Source organism: Haliaeetus albicilla, chromosome 13, assembly GCF_947461875.1.
Source record: "Haliaeetus albicilla chromosome 13, bHalAlb1.1, whole genome shotgun sequence".
Taxonomy (NCBI): Eukaryota; Metazoa; Chordata; class Aves; order Accipitriformes; family Accipitridae; genus Haliaeetus; species Haliaeetus albicilla.
The window spans coordinates 36,224,370-36,251,204 of record NC_091495.1 but is presented as its reverse complement, the minus strand read 5'-3'; the positions used below and the strand labels follow the sequence as shown (position 1 = coordinate 36,251,204).

The window sequence follows — 26,835 nt, the reverse complement described above, 5'->3', positions numbered from 1 at the left end:
CTTGCAGGAACTTGCTCTGAAGTTTGTTGTTATTTTTTCTTTTTTAACTCTCCAACAATATCTGAATTACATTCCAGAGCTGAAACAATCACAGTAGTGCAACTGTCAAAACTATTTGGCAATTCCCCTTACGAGTTACGAAAGTGCACATCTTACTGAAGGAAGAAGAATGCATGTTACCTTTACTGAGCCCACCCAATGAAGTGTCCTGCTGGGAAAATCCCTGTCTCTGGGGCCAGAAGCTTTTCCCCTTTAAATTCCTTTTCAAAGTCTGCTTTTTTGTTTTTACTGTAAATTACCTAGAAAATCACAGGGCTTCAAAAATTGAGTATGTGTGCATGCCTGAGTCGATACAGTATATTTACTTATACATTTAGTACCACCAAATGAAATGAGATGAGGCACTTCATGTTTATAGTCCTTTTTTCACAGGGATGTTTGTGATAGGAGTTCTGGGTTCGTTACATGAAATTGTGTGTTTAGGTAAATCTACAGAGGTTTGATGGCTTGGTCCTTCTTATCCTGCACCTGGTAATTCGGACTACTGCAAACAGTATGAAAACAGGTCAGAAATATGCAGGAATTAGAACAGTCATACTTGTGGAGAGGTCCCTGTGAAACAGGCACTTTTTCTGTTGATAGAGTAGATCTAGGAATAGCAGGCATCCAGGCTACCAAAGACATGCTCTCTGTTTCCACTGAACAGTTTTATACAAATAGAGAATGAAGCTTTGGTCATGCCTTGGATTTTGGTTTTGAATAACTTTGACAGAGCTGGAGAATTTATTTTTTACTGGTGTTTTTTTTGGGGAGTGGTGGTGGTGGCATTTGTTTTGGTTTTTTTTTACCCTGAGTTAAAGATTGTTTGGTCATTTAACTCATTTAACTGTCATTCAGGGAGAAAGTCTCTTTTACCTTTTTTTTTTCTCTATGGAAAGAATGGAAGTTTTCTTTCCTTTCCCTTTGAAACAATGTAAAGTCGTATGAAAAACAGCCATTTTAAAAATCAGCTGAACTTTTCAAAGCCTGTGAAAACCAGTTATGTGCAAATTCCCTTTGATTTGATTTAAGTGACTACATTAAGTGCACAGGAATGGTAATCTGGCCTTTTTGATTCTTAAACAGAACAGTAAACCAATTCTTAAACAGATTATTGAACAGAACAGTAACTAAAGCCCCAAAGAAAGAGGGACACAGCGTTACATGCTAATGTCTAAACAGGTAGATGCTGCAGCTTTTCAGACGTTATTAGATATTACTGAGTTTTTGCAAGTCCATTCAAGCTTCGGTGTCCTCTGGAGTAAAAAATAATTCTTCACCTCTGCAGAAGAAGACAAAGAAGAAAGAAAACTACAGGTCTAAGGGATTTTTAATGTAACAATTTTTGATTGATAGATTCCTGTTTTATTTCTTTATTCTCAGATTAATCCAGGATTTGGGTATAATTTCAACAATGTCACAGCTCTGTGCTGTGTATGTGCTCTGGCTTGCCCTTACTTGTACCATCTGTACGCTTATGTGCTGTGCCTACCCTGAAACTTATTCCCAGCATTGCCAGTACTGTCTAAAATAACTCCTTTATAAAAAACCACAATGTAATAATTCCATTTCTTCTAACAATTCTTTAGATATCTCGGTGACAGCTATATACAATCAAAAGCAGCTACCCACACCCTCAGAAATCAAATGTGTCTGATCTGATGTTACTTATTCAAAAGTCAGGTATCGCTGAACTGAGTCACTTTGGCTCCTTACAGTCAGCACTTCCCGAAAACGATTCAGCCCACCGATCTGGGAGACCTGCTTTGGAATGAGGTAATTTCCCGGCTGGCGGCAGTGCTACTAGCACTCTACTGGCAATACAAGGTGCCTAAGAGACTGGTTTAGCCCAGATTCCTAAATTTTAGATGCCTTAAGACAGACGTAACAAATTCCATCCTAAATCCATTGATATTTGCCTTTAAGGCATTGGAAGAGACTTTTTCCTCTAGCTTGCTGGGAAATTTTAAATTTGCTTTGTGATCTAAGGATCACTCTCCCCTTAAAACCGAAATACAGTATAGGAAGCAGAATAAAAGTTAATAGAGTCTAAAGCTCAAAAGGATTACAGAAGGATTTAGTCTGACCTCCTGCACATTACAAGCCACAGACTACAGATGAGATGATAGAGAAAGATATTTGTTTTTTTCAGAATGACAACATGGAAAGTGTTACTTTCATAGCAAAAAAGGGCTTTTAATGAAATAATGGAAAAATTTCCATTGAAGACAAATTCCTAGCAAGATACAACTTCACTTTATAATCTTCTTCCTAATGTTTAACTAGAAAAAGCGTTATATTCTTCTAGAGATTTGGTTTGATCTAGCTTGAACTCACAAATGCTTACTGAATTGCTACAGGTGAGTTTAAAATGCAGAGAGAGTTTTTTCTCTGAGTCTCTTCAGAAATCCAGTTTGTTTTGGGGAAGACTTAATGATTTGTTTGCTTCTTTAAACATAGTTTTATAACTTCTCAGATGAATATTCAAAGCAAACTGCAGTCATTATCCAGAGTGTTTTATTAAAGGAAGAACAGAATGTCTGCTAATTCAGGAAGCCAAGTAAACCGTAGATAGCAGGCTCTGTATCTCAGAGAAAGACCTTTAGCTTTACAGGAACAAGATGCTTTTCCTACGGGTGTTTGATCCTACGGGTGTTTGAGTAAATGAGAGCAATTAAATAGCATTGTGCAGCCCGGCAGGCCCAACATACAATGGCTGTATTGTATATTACAAGAGATACTTTATTTATTGTATTCATGCTGTGGATTTCTTTGAGTAATATGTGTCTAGTGAAGACAGTAATTATTCTAGCTGCTTTCCTTATAGTCTTGCGTAAGTCTGTATACTTACAGTATATACTTTTTTATATATAGTATAGTCTTTATAGTCTGGATACAGACTTGGCCTTCTTACACCTGGAAAGCTGATGTGAACTGAATCCATAGGGAGATGCAAACAGTGGCCCTTTGTTGCAAACCACATTATCACATTGAGTTTTGTTATAAACCACAACTTTATTAAGGGCAATTTGTGCTCACACTGGTCTTGGAATATGCAAAAACCAGTGCTCTCCATCAGGGAATCAGGCAGTGTAACTTCAGGCTTAGAAAGAGGCAGCTCAGGGAGCAAAGTCTGCTGTAATAAAGGAAACTGCAGGTCAGGTCTCTGCTTCCCAGCATGTGTTAGGACAGACGGACACCAAAAGGCACGGAGCCCGGCTTCTGCCGGGCACGCGCTTACCTCTGCAGGATGGGGTGGCCGCGTTGGAAAAGTCAGGGAAAGCATCCTGCAAAGGGGCAAGTGGGAGAAATCAGCTCTGTAATTATAGTGTCTAATTATAGGTGATGGTATAGAGAAAAGTTTCTATGAAAAAAGCCATACTTGGTTTCTATTCATTCTAACGGCTGCCTGCAGAGCTCTCAACACACACCAACCGCACAGGGCTTGATCCTCCTCTAATTTGTAAAGGTGAAAATCATGTATACTTGTGTCGAGGATCTGAACCGGTGTGGTGAGGAGACCGAGGGGTGTCGAGCGGGGTCATTCAGCCCGGCATAACGTGGGCCGACGCGCGACCCGACATGGCTGATGTCTGCTTTGCCTGGCTGCACCTGGAAAAAAGAGAGTGGAGGGTCTGTTTGTTGCCTTTTGGGTTTTGATTTCTAGCCCAGGCTGCATCCCACTCTGCAGTAGCTTCCCTTGCTGTCTAGGGCAGTTAACCCCAAATCACGGACCCCAGAGACCTACGAACGGACACGCGCCATGGGAGTACATTTCTGCGGGCTGGCTGTGGGAAGATGCCCCAACATTTCCTCGTCACGAGTTCTCTGCACGCTCTGAGGTTCGTCTTTATAACTTGACGAGCCTTCTGAGAAAATGAGGGGTTCCTCTGGAGGAAGGTCCAGGACACGGCAGCCGGGGAAGCGACGGAGGTTGGCTGGAGGGGACGGGGGGCAGGAGCAGCCCCCATCCTGGGAGGTGACCCCCAGGGACCCGGCACCGTGGGCTGGGCTTGGGAGGGTGCCTTCAGCTGCAAACACGTGGGATACCTGGCTTCTAACCCCGTTTCCGTGGCACACATGCCTCCCTGAGAACCACACCGGTGTTCCTTTGTGGGGGAGGCTGCTGTCATGATATACTAACCACAGTGCTAGAAAATTATTAACCCTCCTATAATAACAGAGCTTTCAAGTGTCCCTTTTTATCACACTCCCTGCCTATCTCGCAGCCTGTTTCAGTCCTCTGGACTTATTTAACACCATCTGTGGAGAGCTTTTCCCCTTGATTTGCAGTAACTCAGCATCAGACTGTGAAATTGTTTTTTTCTCATCTTGGCTGTCCTGGAATTCTTCCTGTTTCTGGCTTTATAGATTCCTTGTTCTGAAGCCCTCTTCATCTTGGGCACCTAGGAGACAATATGTGGTTTTTCAGCCTTTTTTGATTTGTGAGCTCCTAAAAATTTGAAATGAAAGTTCATACTGTGGTACAGTGTCGTTAAGCCTGCTGGCATTAGGCTTACTATTCATAGTTACCTTTCTCTGACCTCCTAGAAGCAGCCCATGCTCTATAAATACTGGTCATAAAGCTGCGGTTGTAGGCATACAAGTATTATATCAATTCCAGTGCCCCTGTGACAACAAAGGAGACCCAGGATGCAAACACAATCAAAACCACAGAATCTAAATGTAGCATGAAGAGCTAGAAAAGCCATTCTACAATCATACTCATTTTATTAGAGGTAATTTGTATGTCCAATATATGCCTACTTTTTTGGGGGAGATGGAGAAAAAGGGGCAGAATTTTCTAACACATAGCTATGAGTACACTTCAGATGATTCAGAATTCAGGTGCAAATCAGGTAAGCACATATGAAGCTTCCCTGAACATCTTGGTTTAACAAAATGTATCATGGACTTATTTTCAAGCAATTCAGCCCACTCCAAAGTTAGATTTGATAGAACCATCCCCAAACTCACTAGCTTCAGTAGGTGTAATTAAAACAAAAAAGGAAAATGTTCACAGTACTAATTTTAATCAGCAGCATCTCGTTCTCAGTACCTCTCCAGTACTGAGACCTATTTTCTTTGGAAAATAGTCAGAGTCAGTGACAAGATACAGTGTAGTCCAGAACCTTTTTTGCTTTGCTTCCAAAGCAATGTCTGCAGACATAATCACATCCACCCATCCACTGAACTGCCTCTTCCCAAATATCTGTATATACATCTAATGATATGAAGACGTATGGCAAATTTGCATTCTAAGAAATAGCTTCATAAACCTCAGTCCTTATGGAATATAGAGAGTTCTACACCAAGGTGAAATTCTCAGCAATCAGAGTGCACAGTGTAGCTGATAAGCACCCTGTTCTTCCACTAATGCCCCAGTGAAATAGCGATATTGGGGAGACAAGAGATATTGATTTGGTTACACACAGAAGGATGGTGAGCAGCAGTTAGTGAGCCCGCTTAGGATATATTCAGGACAATCTCCTTCCCTCTGCAAATAATTTCTATTCAGGTAGCCCTTTGCCACAAATTGCATCTGAGATAAGGACTCTGTTTAATTCCAATGATCTCAGCATAGGAGACTTTGGGTGTGCCCTAGCCATTAACTTCCTCCACTTCCTTGCCTTTGAATTGGTTAAAAAATGGTTTCTGCATTGCATGTTTGAGATACATCCTTACTGCAACTGTCTCTGCTCTTGTTCTTTCGCATGTCCAAGTGCATCAAGGGAGGGTCAAGCCAGATAACCCTCCTAATGAACAGCATAAAAATGAACTTCTGCTTCTTTTCTTTTGATTTTATTCTTTAGGGAATGTTAAGTAGAAAATAGGAAAAAAAATGCATAAAAAGCCATACTACTGGCATTTTCTGCCAAATTCTCTGTACCCAGACAGTGGTCAAACTCAGAGACTGTTTTCATAATTGAACTTCTTGGCTTTCATTAGTGAGTGAACTAATGCTCTTAGAAGATTTAAGATTTTGTTGGTGTTTTAGCATTGCAGTGGCCCAGACAAAGTCTTGAACTTTTATATGTTAAATAGTAAAGCTCTCATTGATGCTACAACTCATCATGTGGGTGCAAGTTTCATTTCTGGATGCCCACTAAGGGATATTTCCTGTTGTCTCAAGAGTCAATATATCCATATCATTCCATCTGGGAAAATGCAGAAGAGTTTGGTAGAGTCTTACATGTAATAACACATTGAATGAGTTAGAACCTTTAGCTTTTTAGACTTGGTTTTGGGATGCTAGGAATGGCGAGAACATATTGCATGTAAATAAATGTAGGAGTGAAGGTTTGCAGTAATGCGTATTTCTCAGAGCAACTTGTTAGCCTGACGCCTCTATCTTGGATGCTGAAGACTAGGCACCCAGAGTGATTTGACAGAGCTTTTGAGCACATCCAGCTGCCCAGGTCTCCTGCTGAAACTGAGATTCTTCATTTGGGGCTTGTAAGTCTGCAGTCTGGGTTCAACATTGCCTGGTCAGCGCTGCCTGGTCCATTTGATCTGTAAGCTTTCTCCTCTCTTGGTTTGTAGCTTTACAGGATCACCAGACTGCTAATACTCTTTCAGTTTGTGTTTTGAAAACCAGCATAAACATGAAATGCCATCTCTGTGCACAGCCCTAACCATCTCCCTTGCTCCGCCACTAACACAGATGTGACATGGCAGCAGGATTCTCCACCGGCAAACCAGCCATAAACACAGTTACTTCCACAGCCTGCAGCCCAGTCAAGAATGAAAGCGAAGTCTGAAATCCTCCTTATTTTCCATCTGTGATGCCAATCATCCCACTTGCTGACATCTTGAGAACAGCATAAGGGGACAAATGAATCTGTGGGGTAGCTCCTGTGACTTCCCAGGAATTATGTCATGGGTGAATTTGATGCACTGCATCCCTAGTTACAAATGGTGAGCCAGGAAAAGAAAGGAAAAACACTGGAATGCTTGAAAAAAAATCAATACAAGCTAACAATAGTCTCCAGTCTTCATTATAATGATAACATACAGAATTAACAGAATTGATGGTGGCTGGACTTCTGCTCATTTCAGCTGCTATTCTGCTGACGTTCTGCATTGCAGTATAATTAGACATACTGCGGTGGTGTTAAACCTGAGAAGTACAAACATCAAAAAAGAGCCCTTAGCTGAGCATTTTCCTGGTGATCTCTCTTCACCCATAGCTGACGAATCACAGTAGCTGTCTGTGCAGAGTAGCAGCTAATGGTGGAATCCCAGGTCTCCTTCACATCCATATAAGATACAGGAGACTCTGCCTAAATGCTGTATTGGTGTCTTTGAATGTATTTCTCACAGGCGAGTTTCAGATGTAGGATTCCTTGTTTTCCAGATTAACATATGTTCTTTACGTGGTCATTCAAGCTGCTCGTCCCAGGGCAGCTTCTTGGGGAGCATGTTCAGCGAGGGGGTTTGAGTTCATGGTTAGGGAGCAATAGGTATTACAGCTCCCTGCAGCAGCCGCAGGCTTTGCTGTGCTGTGGAGGGCAGAGGGCTGCTCTAGTTAAAAGCTGAGCTACTCTTTTCCACTGAGCACAGCTGGGGTGATCCCTTCACCCTCAGGATGCTTGAGGAGGGCTCAAAAGGGGCTTGAAAATGAAAGCTGCTGCTATTGCTTTAGAGTAGCAATTGGGCAGTCCCTCCCTGGCACGCTGTTGTCTTGTTACCCATCAGAGACGGCCGTCACAGATGCCTTCTTTTGCCGCACGCTTCCTTTGAGCTATCTTTGCCTAACTGGGGATTTTGCACTTGGTAGCCTGGAAGGACTCTGGGCTGGGGCACTCCCTGACCTTGCAGCTCAGCAGCGATCAGCCTGCGGCTTTGGGTGCAGGTGGCCTGGGACTATTTCAAGCGCAGCCCCCAAATCCCAGCGCTGCCCAACCTGCGCGGCAGCGGGGCTGGCTTGGCGTCCTCGCGGCGATAAAGAAACTAGCAAAGGCTGCTGGGGCTGGAGCTGGCAGAGCCCTCTGGTGCTAGGGCCAGCCTGCCTCGTCCTGCGGGTATGACTCCCTTCCCAAAAAGCCGCTGCTGTCGCCTGCCTTTCAGCTGCTCTGGGGCACGTCTCGCCTTCAGCTCTCCCGGCTTCGGAGCTTTGGACCAGGATGGGTAAGCAAACACTTAAAAAGTCCACTGGACTCAAGTTTGCCAGCATGAGAATTACCCGTAGCTGGTTTTGAGACTTGCTACGTGATAACGGCCTTTCTTTTGAGGAGTGCCTTGCCTGACCAGAAGTCACTTCAAACGAAGGTCTGGTCTGAAGGATGGTATCTCCAACAAAACATCAGTTCTCCGACTTTATCCCATGGTTTGGATACCGGGTGTGGACTTGAACAGCTAAGATTGTGTCAAGGCCAAGAAGGCTGGTAATTATCCAGTTCCAAAATTATTAGAGCAATAAAAGGATTATTGAAGTTTTAAAAATCATAGTTCTGATCTATTCCGCAAATTGCTCTTAAAGCTTCCTTAATTCCCTTTCCATTCTCTCTTTTGTTCCTTTCTTTTCTTTCCTTTGTGGTTTAGGAGCAATTTGCTCCTACACCGAAGTGTAAATGTCTGCCTTTGACAGAAGGAAACTGCTGATCTGGTGCATAGATTTCAGCAGTGGATGGTTTTGATTCAGGAGAGCTGGGAAGGACGATGACAGATGTTAGCTCCTGCAACAGAGACGCTGCATAAAGCTGTTCTGAAACAGCCGTCAGATCTATACACTTGCTAATCAAGTCACAGTGAAAGTGCTAAACTTCTCACTCCTAAAGTGTATCAGGTTTGGTGCTAGACTCCTAATTGAATCGCCGACTGACATTTTTTGCGTTCTCTTAGGCCTTTATAGTACAAGACGCTGCAAGGTAAAAACATTTTGTGGATTCCTTCTGGAAGGGAAAATAGACAGTGAACATGTCTATTTTGTATTGCCTTGACCACGAGTAAAGCTGGGCATCCCTTATTTTCACTATGAGGCTTCATATGGAGCTGAAAGCTGGTTTTGTGATGTTTAGTATATACATATAAAAGAATGGTGCATCAGAGTATTTATTGATATTTGTTGATTTTAAAAATGTTTCAGATCAGTTTGCTTAGGAGGCGGGTACTCCTGGGTGCTGTCAGCAGAGCTAGCCCATAGTCTCTGATGGACAGAGCACCGACAGGCATGACACTCGTACCTGGTTGTTACCAAAATTCTCAGTGTATATGCCAACAGAACATCCTAATTTTTACCAGTGTACTGAACTACAACCTTATTTTTGGTGCCAGTATAGCTGGACTATCGAGTCTCCTGCCCTGCTTTGCACTGTCCTACTTCTTCCCCCCAGAGCTCCGGTTCCAAGGCAGTTTCTGCTCCAGCAGAGGAAAGCAGGGTTTCCAAAGAGGAAAGCAGGGTTTCCAAAGGGGAAAGCAAGGTTTCCAAAAGGGCAGTGCTAGGGAGAAGGTCCAATGTCCTGGAGTAAGGAGGGGTGGCAGCACCCGTTCAGCCCTCCCCAGAAAGTCACAGCTCCATAGCGTCACTGCACATGGTGATACCTCAACATTTAACAGCAGGTTCCCCGCACTGCTGGGGTTCTCCAGCACCACGGATTTCCCCTGGATCAAGTGTGGGCACATAATCATGTATTTCTGTCAAATCAGCCATGGCATAGGATGATGATGTTTGTGCCAGCTTTATGCTTTTATGTTGGCTTTATGTGGGCTCTGGGAGGAGAGACGTTATCTGACCTGGCAGAAAGTGTGAGCTGTAGAGGCAGTGATACCTCACCTGGCATAAAACCTGTCAGTACAAAATTAAGTCATCATTTTTCTCTATTTGAATTGGCAGTGCGAGTTCATTCTGGATCAGCACTTTCATCATGTGTCTGGCAACATTTCTGACGGAGTATTAACAGCCCTAAAGCGGGATTTACTGAGTTGTGGGATCACAAACTTATTGTTTGAGCTCACTCTGATAAAAAGGCAGGGAGCTACTGGGTGGCGGTTTTTACTAGGTTTCAGAATGCTCCTACACAGAGCAGTTTTCTAGCAAGGAACAATTTCCTCCCCCATGAAAAAAACACCCTCAGAATTCCTATCTAACCAATAAACCCCACCCCAATACAGAAAATCCATGGATTAGAGGTTCATATGTAACTTTTGACACACTCCCCCAAATGAAACCTTTTGTGTAAATGGGAAAAGGAATCCTTTTGTGGTGTAGAAAGTCAACAAGGCATAAATCACTATTTTGTTTGCTCTGTTGCTAAACATGCTGAACAAGAAACCACCACCAGACCTGTGAAATTCTCTCATTAATCCTACCAGAGTGATTACATCCAATACTCTTGGGACCAAGAAAAAACGTTTAAACATATTCCACTGGCTAAAATGTAGTAGTTTCCTAGTAAGGATGGTGTTATGCAGTAGCTCAAATACTTGAATTAAATGACTTTACGTAACTTTTACTTTTCTCTACTTCATTTTCCAAAAATGATTTGAAAATAGAGGGGTTTAAAAACATAACGTAGCTTCCAAAGAATAGAAGGCACTGGCTAAAAGTTTAGTCTTTCAATACTTCTGTTTGCTAACGAATGCTTGGAGTAAACAAGCACTCTTTTACCCACAGTTTCTGCAAAGCGCTTGCCTTTTGTTTCAGACCCAGTACACTCGGCTGAATGAGGTAATGCCTACATCTCCTAGGCCAGGAATGTATTCAGATTGGGCACTGAAACAGGGTAGGAGGATAATACCTGCTCTTTGGTAAACACAGAGTGAACTTCGGCTCAGCTTCCAGATTGCTGTGCTTGGAGGAGAGAATTAGGACTGCTTGTCTGAACACAAAAAAATCACTTCATCGGTTTAGCAACCAATTCAATGCTTCACATAGGTGCCCTCAAATGCATTAAACCCACATTATGTATACATAAAAACATGTTTTAAATTAAGAGTGTCTTGTGACAAAATTGCATCAATTTAAGTGAGTCAGTTAAACACTACCCTGTCCTCAACACAAATACTGTTTTTAAATTCACTCATTTAGAAGCAGGTGCTGAAGCAGGTCTCCTGAGGTAGAGGCTGAAAGGACCCTGGTTCTGACTGAGCTGTAGCAACCCTCTGAAAAATAAAAAAAACACCTCTCTGCACAGCGATCATGAAAACACAGACTTGTTTTGCCAAAGAAAGCTCCTCTGCATTCCTGATGTGACGTTAAGAGTTCTGAATAATTTTCTTTAGACATCAGACAAGGACAATTTTCAGAAGTACATTAAATAGTATTTATTGGGTTTGCAATTTCAGGGGCAAAGCTATAATCTCAGTCCCAGCTATTCACACACTGTGGCACATGTTCTTTCACCCATTCAACAAATGAACAATAACATGGAACATCATAAAGAGGCAGTTTGAAAAAAAATCCCTATACTCTCAGTTTTGAAAACAGGAAACAGACTGAAGTATTGTTCTCATTCACAAATACATTTACCTTCTTGATTAAACATAGTATGTTTTTATGGAAGAACAGACTCATCCTCCAGATGTTTTGGAGAAGGTATGGGATGGCTGATCTGAAAGAAAGTAAAACTATGGAGAGCACTGAGAGCGCTTTTCCGTACGAGCACAGTGACAGCTGGACGGTTAATGCAGGCTACAGGCTGCAAATAATTCCTCAGAAGAGGGAGGGATGCTACCAAATATGCAGTTGGGAAGAGCCTCTCTTCTTGGGAAGCCTTTGTGTCTGGGACTGATTCTGTGGGTGCATCTGGTCAACAAACCATCAAGAGCCTGCCTGTAAAATCTTATGGCAGAGGTTGTTTTCATTTTCACCATGGCGACCCTTCTGCATAGTAAAAAAAGGCAGCACACAATATACACAGATCCATATTTACAGAATAAATGGCAAAAGAGGAAATTAGATACAGTGACACTTATGTCCAGGCATTAACAAACAAGATCCCTTGTGTTGATTCAGGGGTTATTCACAGTTCCTTTAAGCAAGTCCTTTTCTCTGCACACGGGTTCTCTTGTTTTGCTAATGAGAGCCAGCAGGATGTCTCACTGTAAGAAACAGATGCTTGCTCTCCCTTAAACCATGGTCATGACCTTCAGAGAGGCAGGTTGGAATCTCCTAATCTTCTTCTTCAGTGCTTTTGAAGCTTTGATGCGACAGATTTTGGGCACCGGGGGAAGAGGCTTGGAAGAGGCCTGGACAGTCCCTGATTGTCTGACCGAACCTTCGGGCCAAATCAGCTCACTTTCATCCCCCTCGTCATAGTCAAGGGCAAGGCTGCTGCTGTTACTGCTGCCATCCGAATCGCTTTCACTGGACTCGCTGTCCCCGAAACGGTTAGCTGTGAAATCGCTGACCTCCCCTTCGCTGGTCTCTGCTATGGTGGAGTGAAAGAGGGAAGCGCACTCTGCAGAGTACTCGGAGTGGTCTGACTCGCTTTTGGCATAAGCTCCGTGGCGCTGGCTCTTGGGGCGAGCCCTCACGCTGACAGTGCGCAAGACACCAGCTCTCCTTGCTGGCTGCCTCGGTGCTCCTGGGCCAAAGCTGCTCGAGAGGCTGGCCAGGTGGGCCTTGGCAGAGATCTCCACTGTGGACTGCCACTTGCGCTGCTTCTTCTTGTTGGCTGTATCTGCGCAAGCTGCTTCGAGGGAATACAGTGCATTGGCAGAGGTTCTGTAAAGCTCTGGCCCGGGTGGCACTGTGGGGAGCCTTACCTGCACTGGGAACAGGCTAGACTCTGAGCACGACCTGCCGGTCACGTCACCAGAATACGAAGGTCTCCGCACGAGGCTCTTCGCTCCATGTGGTTTTTGGGGCTGATTCCACTCCGCAGGCAGCCTAGCAGCCCCATGGGACCCTCTCGCCTTCTCCACGCAAAAGGCTTGCCTCCCAGGCCGTAGAGCCTTTTCACTGTTCCTCCTCTTTATCTTCACCGCCTTTGTTTTGGAGCTGGCAAACCTGACCCGGACTTGGTGGGATTCTGCTGGGACAAACTGAGCATGAACAAATTCGCCCCGTGCCGCTCGCTCATGACCCCCAGCGTTAGCCAATTTGGCATTGCCGCACCTTTTGAGGGGCAGCTTTCTGGGTGGGATGGCTTTAGCATTCCAGGTGCCCGGGCTGGAGTCCTCCTGGCACAGCTGCGAGCAGGATGAACTGGACTCCACACTGCTCTCCGTCACTTCTGCCAGAGGAGAGCCCCTTGCTGCTGCCTTGGCAGGATAGCAACTATTCACAGCTGATGGCTCTGCGTCAGACCGAGTGGATGGCTGTTCTTCATTCACACAGCGCACAGTCTCCTGCTGCTTGGCACATTCCCCCTCTGGCACCTCCCTCTGCAGCTTCCCTTCAGCTTTGTTACTTTCCAGAGAACTCACTTGTTTTTCCAGCTGGCTACTGCTGCTGTTAATTTTCACTCCACCCGCGCTAGGGGTTATAATGAGTCTCTGGTGCATTGTGGCTGGCTGGCTCTTTGTTGAAACCCACTCACTGGCATCAGCCCGATTGTTCCCTTTGCATCTCGTCAGCTGCAGTAATTTATTGATGTAACCCCCTGGCTTGGCCTCAGCGGTTGGCCTAGTCCGAATCAAGTTGGGACCTGCTGCAATAGGCACGGGTTTGCTGGGAGGAGCCTGGAGGTCTGCTTCTGGGGATGTCCCCACCAGGGAGAAAAGGGGACTTTGTAAAGCCACCGCATGAAGGGGGCTTGGGTAAGGATACACGTCGATGCCATTCTTGGAGACCAAGTCATTCTGGAATTTGGGGTCCATGCTGAGCAAGGGCATGTCTCCGGCATGGCACAGAGGCAACATGGATTTGGGATCTGTCTCTTTCTGAAATCTAGCGTCTGCTGGAATGAGTCTTTCCAAGTCACCTACACAGTGGATGAAAATAAATAACCTAATTAAATCACAGACAATTACATTCAAACTGGCTTATGCCAGAAGTGCCATTTCAGAGGGATGTGCTAGCTTTTACTAAGATCAGTGGCATGAATGAAGAAAATAGTCTCAGTCCTCCAAGATCTCTGAATTACTCCAAGGCTTTTATTCACCTGAGCATAATGGAGATTAGAATGGCTTTTAATGCCAATAATAAAACTCATGCTCTTGCAGGGAATTTAAACCGTGCTACTTGGATGAAAGTAAATCCGTGCATATATAAAAATGTTCCAGAATGTCACAGAACAAGAGGAACCCAACCAACTAAACAAAAATAAGGGATCATTTTTATTTCTTAACAGAGATAAAAAGTGAATCCAACAACTAGAAAGCCTGAAGCTGAATGTCACCTAGAATTATCCAATACAACAGATACAGTTTTCGAACACTTTCCCCCCAGGATAGGATAAGGACTTCCTCTGGATATATAACTATAACTCAGAAATTCATGAAATTTCCAGCATGCAGAGCCAATGGTATTTTTTTTTTAAGTAGTTAAATATGAATTCCAGCTTTTCCTCCAATCCTTTTATATCACGTGTCTTGGAAAAATCCATAGCACTCAACCACCTGCTTTAAGAGGACTTCAGCAGACTCTAGGTTATAGTGTTTCTTAACCTCTTAAATGCTGGAAGCTGTAGTTTTTTATTCTTTTGCATCTTGGTTTAGTAAGGCATTAGTAAACAGAAACGCTCAACGTGCATGGGAGAGCCATTAAGACTCACATGTCCCACAGGCCAGAGTGACATGATTCTACTTTTCCTTAACCCCAAATCCAATGAAACCTCCTAACCAGATCTCTCATTTCATTTGATAACATTACCAGTCTCATCACAAGTAAGTAACTTCTTAGAGTATTTAATTCCAGAACGAAATATTGAGAGGTTTTATTAAAAGGCAGAAAATCAGGAATGCCATAATTCTTTGTGTGGATTTTATAAAAATCAACCTTAAGGACATAAAAGAATGGACTAAAAAATCTTTACTTTGAGAGAGAAAAAAAATCTAAGGGTAACTACTCAGGCAGATGGGAGGCTCAGACCCTGAAGATGGCATTTGTGGCCACCAATTCAGATCTCTTAAATTTCAGAGTACTGTCAAGGTTGCTCTAAGTTACACTTGACTGCTGCACCTTCCTCTCAGGAGCATCTCCTGTGCACTGAGAGGACAGGCTGTGTTCTTGTGTGAAGCAAGACTGTTCCATCCAGAGAAGTCATCCCATAGAGTGCTACAGTGCTGTGTTACCTCTGGTACCAAGAGTACTGGAACCATCTGCAGCTAGCTTGGATTTCTCTGTACAACAGTGCAGTCTTCAGTGCCAACAAATCCTCAGGGAACTGATTTCCTGGCTGCTTCATGCTACCAGGAAACCCAACCATCAAATCCAACCACATATTTCACTTACAGTGACTCTTTCTGTCCTGTGACAGGAAGCTTTTGAAAGACTTCGAAATTTGGCATTGTCTGCAGCGTCCTACCTAAGGCACTTACAGACCTGCTACAGCAAAGGTTGGGATGATGATTTCTCAAACAACGTATTTTCATAATGAAAATTCTTTAGGAAATTGTTGGCAGCGTGTAGTGGTGCTCTCTTGTGCAAACAGACCAGGCAGGTGTCAAAAGAATGCTGTGCTTGTGGTGTCTCAGCAAGCTTTCCGCTTGCCACTGAAAGAAAAGGCAATTGGTTTGTACCTGCAGCTACCTGTGGGGACAAGCTAAGGAGAGGAAAAGAGACATTTCTTCCCCTCTCCAAATGATGATTTTCTGAAGTAACATCTTGCCTCACTTCCTGCAATGTAGTCAACTTTGCGAGCATTGTTTCTTCAAGGCTACACCCACTACTACCCCACTACTTATGCTTCTCACACTGGAGGAAGTAAGAGGCTGCAGCCAGGAAGAAGGGAGGTGGTGGTGGTGGAAAAAGGAAGGAGGACTGAAGGAGGTCTGTAGCCTCATTCCTGCACCCCTACTTAACATCAGCTATCCCTTTTTCTGCTAGTCTGTCTCCATATCCAAAAACCCATCAAGCCCTGGGGGTCTTAGCAAAATGTTGCAAGGCAGGAAAGTTTCTGATAAAACAAGAAGTCTGTCATCTGAACATGGAAGCCACAGATCATTAAGCTCAGCTCCATCCCCAGCCTCTGAGAAGCCTTGAGAAGACTTTGCTTTTATGCTGTTATTTAGCACCATCGCTTCAGGTGTGTCTGCACAGATAGGTACAGAACAGGCGGTCTTTGCTTCTGCTCCAAGCAAGATAGAGGTGAGCTAGCTCAGGTCAAGAAACTGTGGGAATGACTCCAGAGTAACACGGTACTTGAAATGATGTTCCCTACGGCTTCCCTGTTTCTGTAATGGAACTGTCACACATGTGGCTGGGTCACCATATGAACTAACACAAAGCTGCTCTGAGGCCATGGAAGGACCCAAAATAAGAAGTGATACGATGTCACTTCACAGACGGCTAAACAAGAGATTTGGAATATTAATGGACTTGTCCATTTTGTCTAAAGGTATGATGCAAAGTCATGGTTGATCCACTATTAGGCTTGTGACTGGTTCCTAGACAGTCAATTAACTTTTGGTGTCTTGTATCCCTAACTGTACGTAACAAATTATGAAAAAGAGTGTTGTCTGAGTCCACATTGATTTGAATACGGCAAGGTATATGTAAGTATTACCATACTCATTTTACAACAGATTGAGAAAACAGGCACTAAGTCTGGAAGCGTCTTTTTCTCCTTAGATTTCTGTAAAATCATTCTCAGTAAAATGCAGCACCTCTAATTTTGAACTCCCCTTGCATTTTTCATACATCCCTGCATCTTCACACAAGGTGTTTCAAATACTGCAATTTTTCTGATTTCCCAAGTAGGTAAATTAAAAAAAGTATCTCAACATTCATTACAATTTTATCTCATGCACTTAAATATTCTTCCAAATAGAAATGCATATGTCCTCGTACTTGTTATTGTTTAATAGTATCTGAGTATGGAGACAAGTGAAAGTTGAACAGGAAACGGTTTGGCTCTGTGGTTTTGATTAATTCTCACTTTGTATATGGAAAATGAGTGCTATGTATTGATTACACATTGGTATATTAGGTCCTAAAAGTAATAACCAGGATTCTGCCCTTCTCTTGAATGAGTATCCAGTTCTGCAGTCGATTACCTGTGGAAACTGGCCTCGGTCGGGACCTGGCAGGAGTCCCAGAAACATCTGTGCTAGCCGTAATCCGACATCCATCACTGACATAGGTTCCCTGCTGTTGGAAGCTGGTGGTGTGCACAGTAGTTTCGTCTGCAGACTTGGGTCGGTAATCAAACACACTGAGCCTTGCTTTAGGGTGTTGAGAGCCGGGCAAGAGACTGGTGTGGGAGGAGGAGATGGACTCACTGTACACAGAGGTACAAGAATTGGAGAGCGAGCAAGAACCACCGTCGCTCAGGTCATAGAAGCCTGCAGTGTTAAAATAAATAGGAAGATATTTCTTATTTACAGTAACTAAACATGCTCTGTAGAAGAAAAATGCAAAGAATAAAATAAATCTTCTTTGTTATGTGCCACAGGCCTAAATTTATGATCACTTATTTGGGTAACTTTAGCAGAGGTATACTCTAATTCAACCACCTTTTATTGGGCTTCTGCATATTTACTTAGGCCCTGAGCCAGCTTGGCACTCACATGCATGCTCAGTTCTGAGGCTGGGATGGGGTGAAGTGCAGCACCATCACGCCCAGTTCTTCACTGGAGAACATCTTTGGGGACTATTATGCAACTGGTGTAAACCAGGGCCATCTTATGCTGTTGTAACTTGTGCTAGGTGCATACAAGCACAGCTTGGATGGGAAAGTAGAGTAAAACTAGCCTGTGATCAGAGCTGCCAAGTCTGTGATAGCTGGAATGTCTAAGGGCAGAGAACGGAGGCTATCTTCCCTCTCCAGGTCTTGCGATCATTGCCAATTAATTATGGAAGTATTAAAAAAGGCTCGTATAAATTCAAGATAGGAATTTTTCTTATTCCTCTCTATATAAAGCAAACAGAAAAGGAAGCTGTTTCCTTTTGAACTGCGTGCATGGGCCTAAGCACGCACCTCCTGAATTTAGACACTCAACAGAAACTTGCACTTTGTATATCCACTCTGAGTACCAGGCTGCAAATCCATATGCTGTAAATAAAAAACCTCTTTCCTTGCCTCACTAAAGACTTAATTCTGTTTAAAAAGCAATATTCCCATTGTCCCAGACTAGATAACAGAAACTGGTTTTAACAGACATCCTAGCTATAAAAGTCTGTAGTACAGCGCTCTCTGTGAACCAGACCAGAAACCTGAAACTCAATCTCTTTCTGTCCATGAGAGCATTAGTCAACAAACTGTTGGGGTGTTCTTTCTCAGTGTCTTTTAATAGAGCTGTTTCATTTTTATGTAAATGATCAAACATTCATTTGGCCAGAGCACTGCCAAATCTTCAAAGCCTTAGCAAGGTTCAGGACACTTCTTGGATTCAAGCAGAGCACTGACATGGACGTTGGTCTCGTTCACTTCTCGTAAGTACTCTAGCCACTTTGCCAATGGTCATTCTGCACTGGACAAGGTAATTAATTAATAAATCTGTCTCCTCCTCCTTCCATTTGTGGCTAAAATGTCCATTTAAAAATAAAAAAAAAATCCAGAAAAAAATACTGTTTGAGTGAATAAGCATTTTCTAACTAAATCAGGAAAATTCCCACCAGCTCTGTGAGTGTGCTCTGCACCAGAAGACTACTCTCCACCTCAGCCAAGGGGCACTGTTTCTGACCAAACAATACAGAGAGTTTTGCTTAGCAGCTGACACCCTTCAGTTCTCCTAGCACCACAACCCTGGGAATAAACGACCAAGTGCACGTTACCTGAGCTGGGCCGGCTGTCACTATCCAAGTATTCACTGGAGGTCTTGCTGACGTCCAATTTCAGCTCACTTATTCGCTGATCTAGCTGATCCAGGTGGCTTTTCAAGCCGACATCCTGTCTCCTCAAACGAGACTAATTCACAAGTCGAGGGAAGAAGGAGGAAATGAAGAATAATCATAGTTAGAATCTCAGCAGCAATGCAGGAATTCAGGCCATCTGTGCTGGACAGATTCTGCTCTCATGAAGTGTTCTGCTTAGCTAAGGACTGTTGCAATTGGCTCTCTGTAACGAGACTGACAAGTACAAAACATTCTGGTTTTCAGTATATATTGTCTTTTGCCCAGCTGAACATGTTCTCAAAACTTTTCATACCGAATATACCTATTTTAAAACTTCAGGTTTTTTGTTACACCTATGGCTGGAACTGTGCCTTTAAAGTGGATGGCAATGTTTTAACTAATTAACATGCTAATATATGCACTGCATTTTGCCATACACTGCCTCTGAGCAGAGGATGAGATAAACGTTATGGATTGTCTGCATGAACTGTAAGATGCCGCCTGATGAAAGGAAACCGCTGTATGTAAAGGTACCTTATTGCCACACAAAGTAAAGGCAGCATACTCATTTCTGTAAAACCCTTGGCTTTGATGACACGTCTTTATAGTTGAAAGGCTACGCTGCATGAATTGCGACACCTACTTTGCTGAAAGTTTTCCTTGCATGTCTCGTGGCTAGATATTTCCACACATCTTATGCAAGGAGAAGGTGGTATTCGAATACTGCTGTGAAAATGACTGTTTAAAATAAACGGGGTCTCAAGCTTGTGAATAATCCTTCAGAAGCCAGCAACAAGGTCCTCTGCCTACTGCAATCACTGACCAGGCTGATCTCAGCTAACAGCTCCCGCAGTTGCTCCCCCAGGGTTCGTGCCGTCAGCTTGGCGAGGCAGATGGCCAGGCGTTAGGTACCGGCCAAACAACCATGGCTGGTTTCCGTCACAAACTTCTCACGTGGCACTTGGCAAATTATCTAGGCCCAGTCCTTATTTAGGCACCTTCTAATTATATCACACTTCACCATCCATCCAACAGCACTTTACAGAAAGGTGGTCTCTTGAAGTTGGTTGTAAAGTTGTGCTCACAGACCTCAAGGGGCTGGGTTTCCACTCAGTAATGGCGAGAAAAACATACTAAGATTCTTCTTTATGTGTACATTTCAGATTTAAAAATACAAGTGGCAGTTCCAGCAGCATTTCCAGCCCCAAATAGGAAAAAAATGTAATCTAGGTCCCTTGAGCTAATTAAAGTATCTGCAAAATTAAATGACATGCAGAAAATCAAAATCAGTATGTACACATTTTTACCTCCAGCTTCCTTGTGTTCAGATAATTCAGCTTTTAATATTTGCATTTTTAGGTTTCTCCTTAGCTATAAATACTAAAAGCAAGGAAAGCTAAGGTCCTAAGGCAATCAGTAGATGATTAGATACTGGGATTCATGGAAAAAAGACAGATGTCCCGAGTCTCATAAGACAACTGTAACGGCTGGTGATGCTGCTGAGATGAATGAAAAAAGTATTTCTAGTGTGCTTGTATGGGGAACTGGAGGAACACATAAGACACAAGAAATAAAGCCCCTTTTTGTCAACGTCACGCATCTAGGAAGGCTTAAGTTCAAGAGGCTCACTACTGCTTCCTAGGAAAACCCATGGCGATTTTCCCTCTTCCTCTTTCATATAAACAAAAAGGAAGGGAAGAACTGGATAATAAAGGAGATTTTCTATCCCATCTGAATGATGAATGCATGACCTCCTCAGTACTTCTTTATTTCCTTTATGGGGAAAAAGCAGAAACATGCCGTGCCTCCTTCAATCCCACCTACTCAGGAAATCACAAAGTTTTGTTTTCTCGGCTGGAATTAATTGCTTAATGATTAATGTTTTGCCAGCCAATCCCTCAGTCTGTGGTTTCTGATTAATGACAGAGAGGCCACAAGGCTCTCAGGTATTCAAAGATTATTTATTATACCTCCAGGTTCTGTCTGCGCTTTCACAGCATTTTAACCAACACACGATTTACATCATCGTTTTTAACCCTTTTATGGTGTCTCACACCACTGGGTTTTCATGTTTCCGGCAGACTTCGTAGCTTTGATCTTTCAGTTAACTCCTTCTGCACTCCAAGGCGAGTAGCATTCCTCAGACCATTTGGATAAGGATTACTTTTCCGGTGTGTTTGCTTGAGGTTGTTATTGCTCTAATAACCACACTAAGCAGCACCCAGAACAATAAACCCTAAACACACTCTTTCTCAGTTCACAACATTAATTTTACATAAGACTAAACCTTGCAGATGAAACCATCTGTTTGCTTTGGGCAATGCAGCTGTGAAGACTTCTGTACGCTGCACAATGCAGGACCAGACTTTCCATATCAACTTGTACTATCAATGGCCTACAGTTTTGGGGAGCCAAATGTGGGATCTCGTCATAACACTCACTTTTCAGAAGGAAGAACACTCTCTGAAAAGCAGGTTCCTTTAAGTCAATGCAAATCAGTACCCCACATCAAGGCACCAAAACCCACTGGTCATACTTGACTATTCTTCTCAGCTATTAACCTCTTCAGTTAAAGGGGGTTTGACATTTATTGGTTGTAGATTAGCACCTGATAATTTTATTAATCCAACTGGATTTTGGAATGGACAAAAGATAGCATTAATCTCATCTAGCTGTGCACATCTAAAATCTATTCACCCTTGGGTCTTTTTGTAACTGATGGTGCAAAGCAGCCAGTTTCAGAGGAGAATTAATCTCACCTATCCCAGACCCTTATTCTACAGTGAGGTGAATTCCTTCTGGAAGCACCTCTTCCTCAGTTGAAAAAAAAACTTTAAGTTAGTTTAATATTTAAAAATTAAAAAAATCCCTGGTTGATGAGATGTTTTCTTCTATTTAAAACTATCTAAAGGTGGGGGGGGGGGGAAATCTGTGCAAAATGCAGGGTACCAAGTGTTGTTGTTTTTATTTTCTCTTCAGTATAATGTGTCCCTTCTCACATTCTTATAACATCACGAGCCACCTGAAAGCTTGCAAAACAAAATCATTGGATTCAAAACAAATCAATCAATTTTTATAAATTTGTTCTCTGAGGAAACAGCTGAGAAAATACTGGATGCTGCAGCCTTAGATATCCATCTACTTTGACAGTGAAAGTGTCACAGATTTCTTTCTTTGTATTAGCCTGAATTTGCACCTCTTCTTTTCCCTCTGTGTCACCATGATATCATTTGGCCAAGGGACTAGTTTAGCACCTTTGGGATCACTGACAGTAGATGGCATCACTTAACTCTGCTTCTCTTCTGCTACAGACTTGATCCTGCCTGCACCGTGCAGCTGCCAGACAAACCCCTGGCCACCAAAAAAAGCCACTGGCTCGGGCAAAAAAGGACGTGACTGCTAAGGGCAGCAGAAAGCCTGCAGCCTTGCTGCCTACAGCAGACTGCTGTAAAGGCCAGCTGCTGGCTGTCCCTGGTACCTGTTGTTGGGGAAGAGACTGGGGTACTGGAGTGGCATCCAGACGTAGTCCCTACAGCATTTGATGGCTCTGGCTCTGCTCCACTCATTCCCACTAGAGGCACTTGACTCCTTAAGGGCACTGCCTCTGCTCTTCTGTTCTCACCTCACCATTACAGAAGAAGCCTGGCTTGACTCTTATCTGCCTCGTTTCCATCGCTGAGATGCCTTGAGCCAGCTCCAGCTGATACACCTTCCCCATTCTATATTGCAAGGACCAAACTTCTAATGAATTAAACCATGTCCACGCTAAAGCCCAGGGCTACAGCCCTACCTGAAACTTGGATCAAGATACACTGCAAGGCAAAGCTGCATTTACATTGTTAATGAGTTTCTCAGTCTGAAAGCTTATAGAGCAGCAATAACATATGCGATCGTCCATGGGCCAAGAACAAGAACGATGAAGAGGTAACAATCCCTGAGCAATGCTGTGCTTTGCATTTTCTGTTGTTTTAGTTTTAACTTAATTTCTTGTGATCATGAATTTTCAAGGGTTTTGAGTGCAATAAGCTGCTCATGAGTCACTGAGAAACAGTTTTCAGCCTGTGGTCGCCGAGTTCACAGGATCTGTGGACTACTTCTAACAGGACTGCGAAAAGCCTGTTTTCAACTGGGTTTACTTTGCTATTGAGCAGCTTTGAGATATGCACCTCTACTCAAATATATGTCTGCAATTTGCAGGGGAAGAAACCAATAAAGGTACCAGGTACGCCACTCTGAAAAGCTTCCAGCAGCCACGGGTCAATCGGAAGAGCTTTGTATCACTACTCTAAGCATTCACACAAAGGCATTTTTGCTGAAGAACCTTCTCCTGGATTTGTGTAGTTCTGAGTCATCCCTCTCAAGCGTTTTGAACACTTCCCTCCCAGGCACCCCCAGCAGACACGTTGCCTATAATCGCACTGGCACCTACTGGCCAAATCCATCCCTCTCTGGCCGTGTGCTGAGTTACTCTCGTCCTCCCAGCTCCTGCATTTCTAAGGGCAGCAATTAAGGCCAATTTTTTCTCCCATTTTAACAGCCAGTTTCTCCCACGTCCTTGGAAAGACTTGCAAGGTGCCAGTAAAGTCCTGACAAGCTACTCTTCTATTCCCATATTTTATTCGAAAAATATATAAACAAATGAGTAATTAAAGCACAACAGCTGACATGAAAAAAGAATAGTCACTATGGCCAGAGGTCATTGGATGTTTCTGTTAACCCAGTGGTCCCAGACACGAAATGAATGCCTTCAATTCCTTTGTTTAGTTAAAAAAAGAAAGAAAGTAGAGCCATTAATTAAAATTATCAATGACAGGTAATCAAGTGGTTGGCAGTCCACTTGTCCTGTATTTTTTACTTTAATCAAGATATGCCCGCTGCTGTGTTTTCACATGTGGTGGCTAGGTTTTCCGGAAGGTTAAAGCCAATTTTATTCCCAGATACTGCCTGATAAAGCTGGCTCCGGGGAGCGAATAACCGTGCTCTTTTCACACCTGATTGGTAACTGGTGGCCAAGCCTTGCACCAGTACAGGGAGGGAAAGGGCTCTGAATTAAGCCCGAGTCACCGAAGTGTGTAATTGCCCATACTAGAGATTAAAGCCCTTTACCCTTTGATTGTTGTCTCACCTATGAAACTCATTTCAGCCACAAGTCAGATTTTTTTTTTTTTTTTGTCTTTCCCAAAGAACCCGTGCAAGCGGCCGGCGTGACGCTTCAAATACAAGGCCTGGCATTCAGGTATTCTTCTCTTTTGATCACACAATCCATGGCAAGAACAAAGTACTCCAGGCTCAGGAACCCCTTCGTGCCGGATCGACTCCCGCCGGCACACGACTGCATGGGCGCACAGAGGTGTACGTACACAGAGGTGTAAGTACCAAACCCCTGGGCGCTCGGCCTATTTAGGCGCATCTCACTCTGTGTGCGTCGACCCCCTCTTCAAAAGGCTACTGCCATTAAGGGCCGAGCGCTGGTAAGGGCGATACAGGTATGGCCGAAGTTGGCCATCCCCTGCTCCTCGGCCCCGACGGACGGAGCCAGGCCGGGTAAACGACTTCTCCTCAGCGCTGCGCCTGGCACCGAGCTCTCCGCCAGCGCTTTACGCCTTTCGGGCGGGGGGGGGGGGGAATGCGCGCCCAGGTGAGCCCCGCCTGAGGTAAAGAAGCGACCGTTACGGCGGCGGCCCCAACGAGCAAACCCCGGGCCCCTCCGCCCGCCACCTGCCCTCGGCGGAACGGCCGCGGCCCCCTGACTGCTCTCGGCTCCGAGACGGCTGCGGCGGGGGAGCCGGGTGTCAGCGGGGCGGCCCGGCCCGGCCGCGCTCCCCTCCCGCCCGCCGCCTCACAGGACCCCGGAGGCGGGAAACGGGCTCCGCGGCGGGGAGAGGGGGGGTCCCGTCCTGTCCCCCGTCCCGTCCCGACCCCCGTCCCTTACCAGCTGCTCCTTCAGGGCAGTGAGGGTGGCCTCCAGCCGGTGCTCCTTGCCGTGGGCGGCCAGGGGCTGCGCTCCTCCGCCCGCCGCCGGCCGCTGCGGCATGGCCAGGGCTGCCCGCACCAGCTCCCGCTGCTTCTCCCGCAGCACCTGGAGCTCCTGGAGGCCGGCCAGGGCCGCCTGCAGCCTCTCGCCCACCCGGCCGCGATCCCAGCCGCCCGCCCGCGGGGCGCCCAGCAGCATCGTCAACGCTGGGCCGCGACACCGGCCATGGCAACGGGGGGGCGGCGGCGGCGGGGAAGCGGCGGGGCTGCTCCCGCTCCGGGCCGTGCCTGCGGCCAGGGCCGCCCGCCCCGCTCCGCGGCCGGCGGCGGAGCGAGTGCGGCGGGGCCGCGGCGGCCCCTGCGGTTTTGGAGGAGAGGTGGGGACGGGGGAGGGAAGGAAGAGAAGAGGGCTGCGGCTCCGGGCAGCGCCGGGACCACCTCCCGGGGAGGTGGAGAGGAACCGGCGCCCCCGCTGTTCCCTCCGCCCCGCGTGGGGGCGGCCCCTGCCCGGGGCGAGGCGGGGGGGGGGAGCCCTCGCCTCGTCCTTCGCCCCGGCGGCGGGGACGGGCGCCGTGCCCGCCCTCCCCCGGCTGAGGAGCCGGCGCCGGGGCGAAGGTGCCCGTCCCCGGGTCGAAGGTGCCCGTCCCCGGGGCGAGGGTGCCCGTCCCGGCCGGGAGCGGACCCCGGAGACGCCGCGGAGGTCGGAGCCGGCCCCTCGCCGTGCTGCGCACAAAAAAGCGGGGCGAGGATGCGGGGCGGCCAGCGCTGGCAGGTACGACGTCTGCCGGGCAAAACGGCGGCCTCGGAACCCCGTCCCTTCCCCTCTCTGCTGGTGTTTCCCGTAAGGCGCGGGCGCTGGCACTCCTCGCCTTGCTCTCCAGAAGCCAACCGAGCTGGGATCTAATCGCACAAGTTCGCTTTCTCGTACCGAATCGCTGAGCGTCGTCGCTTTGGAAGTGAGACGGAGACCTGGTTTGCGAGGTCAGGCTGTGGCTCAGCCTCCCCCCCCCCCCCCAAGTCATTTGAAGGGCTCAGGATTTGCTTTAAATGAACACACAGTCATGGAAATCCAGGACCACGGTGCTGTTGCTATCAAGAAATGCCTTTAAAGCTCCCGAGACAGGCAGTCGGTCAGCAAGGCCAGCACGTGCAGTCTGTGGTGATGCAGACGGGGAGAAGAAGCCCTGATACCAAGAGTCTGATGAACACAGTGGAGACCGTGCTACAGGAGACTGATTTCCTGCTGCCTACGCTGAAATGGGAAGCATTTCGATCCCACAGATCCTGAGCTCACTGTGTGCCACGCTCAAGAGATCAAAATAATTTCAGGAAGGGTGTATGATTCTCCATGAAGCAGTGAGCACACTCGCAACCCATCTCTTTGTGGTTACCTTCTGTTCACCCTGTGGCGTTATCTTTAAAAGCTAGCGTACTTCCATTTGAATGCCACTTGACTTTGTGCTGGCATACAAGAGTTGGGTGAGCGGGAACCAGTTGCTCTGTCATCTGTTCTTCAAGTAGCCTTCTTTCAACACCATGTGTGGGTGGCCATTTCTGCAGTGGAGCCGGCAGCAAGCCCAGCTTTCCCTGTAGCAGTCCCTAGCTATAGGAATGTCAGAAGCACTACAATAATGTCAAATCCAGCTCCTGCTGCAGGGTGGGGGCAAATTATTCATGTGTTTGATCACCGAGTCCAGTGCAACACATTATTTGATAGTCCCAGCAGGTCCAAGCCTTGCTTTCACCATGTCGCTTTCAACAGTTTTCATGTAGCTTGAAGAGTTGAGAACAATATTTACCCTGCAAAGTTGAACTATGTCAGAAGGCGTCCAGAGAGGTCCTATTCTCACAAGTCGTGCACAAATAGTCTCCAGCTGCAGATGGAACTGCAGGAACAGGGATGACTGATGGTTACAGCACTACAGTGCTTCGTTAAAGTG

At 45.5% G+C, this 26,835-nt stretch overlaps 1 protein-coding gene across 1 annotated transcript; it reads right to left on the bottom strand.

Annotated features, from left to right (window-relative positions):
* Positions 1-11,289: 11,289 nt before the first annotated feature.
* On the bottom strand, positions 11,290-25,369 carry DACT2 (dishevelled binding antagonist of beta catenin 2). Its single transcript, XM_069800823.1, has 4 exons — positions 24,855-25,369; positions 18,863-18,995; positions 17,143-17,430; positions 11,290-13,907 (listed from the first exon to the last, which is right to left on the bottom strand). The coding sequence occupies exons 1-4, from the start codon at positions 25,092-25,094 to the stop codon at positions 12,109-12,111; spliced, it is 2,460 nt and encodes an 819-aa protein (XP_069656924.1). The 5' UTR covers positions 25,095-25,369; the 3' UTR covers positions 11,290-12,108.
* Between the last annotated feature and the right edge of the window lie 1,466 nt (positions 25,370-26,835).

What these genes read in the sequence shown, in the direction of transcription:
- DACT2 (XM_069800823.1), bottom strand. Translation starts at nt 25,094, where the DNA reads ATGCTGCTGGGCGCCCCGCGGGCGGGCGGCTGGGATCGCGGCCGGGTG. An exon ending in CTGCCCTGAAGGAGCAGCTG is followed by an intron (nt 18,996 to 24,854) that starts GTAAGGGACGGG and finishes CTTGTGAATTAG; the next exon opens with TCTCGTTTGAGGAGACAGGA. An exon ending in TGACAGCCGGCCCAGCTCAG is followed by an intron (nt 17,431 to 18,862) that starts GTAACGTGCACT and finishes TTAACACTGCAG; the next exon opens with GCTTCTATGACCTGAGCGAC.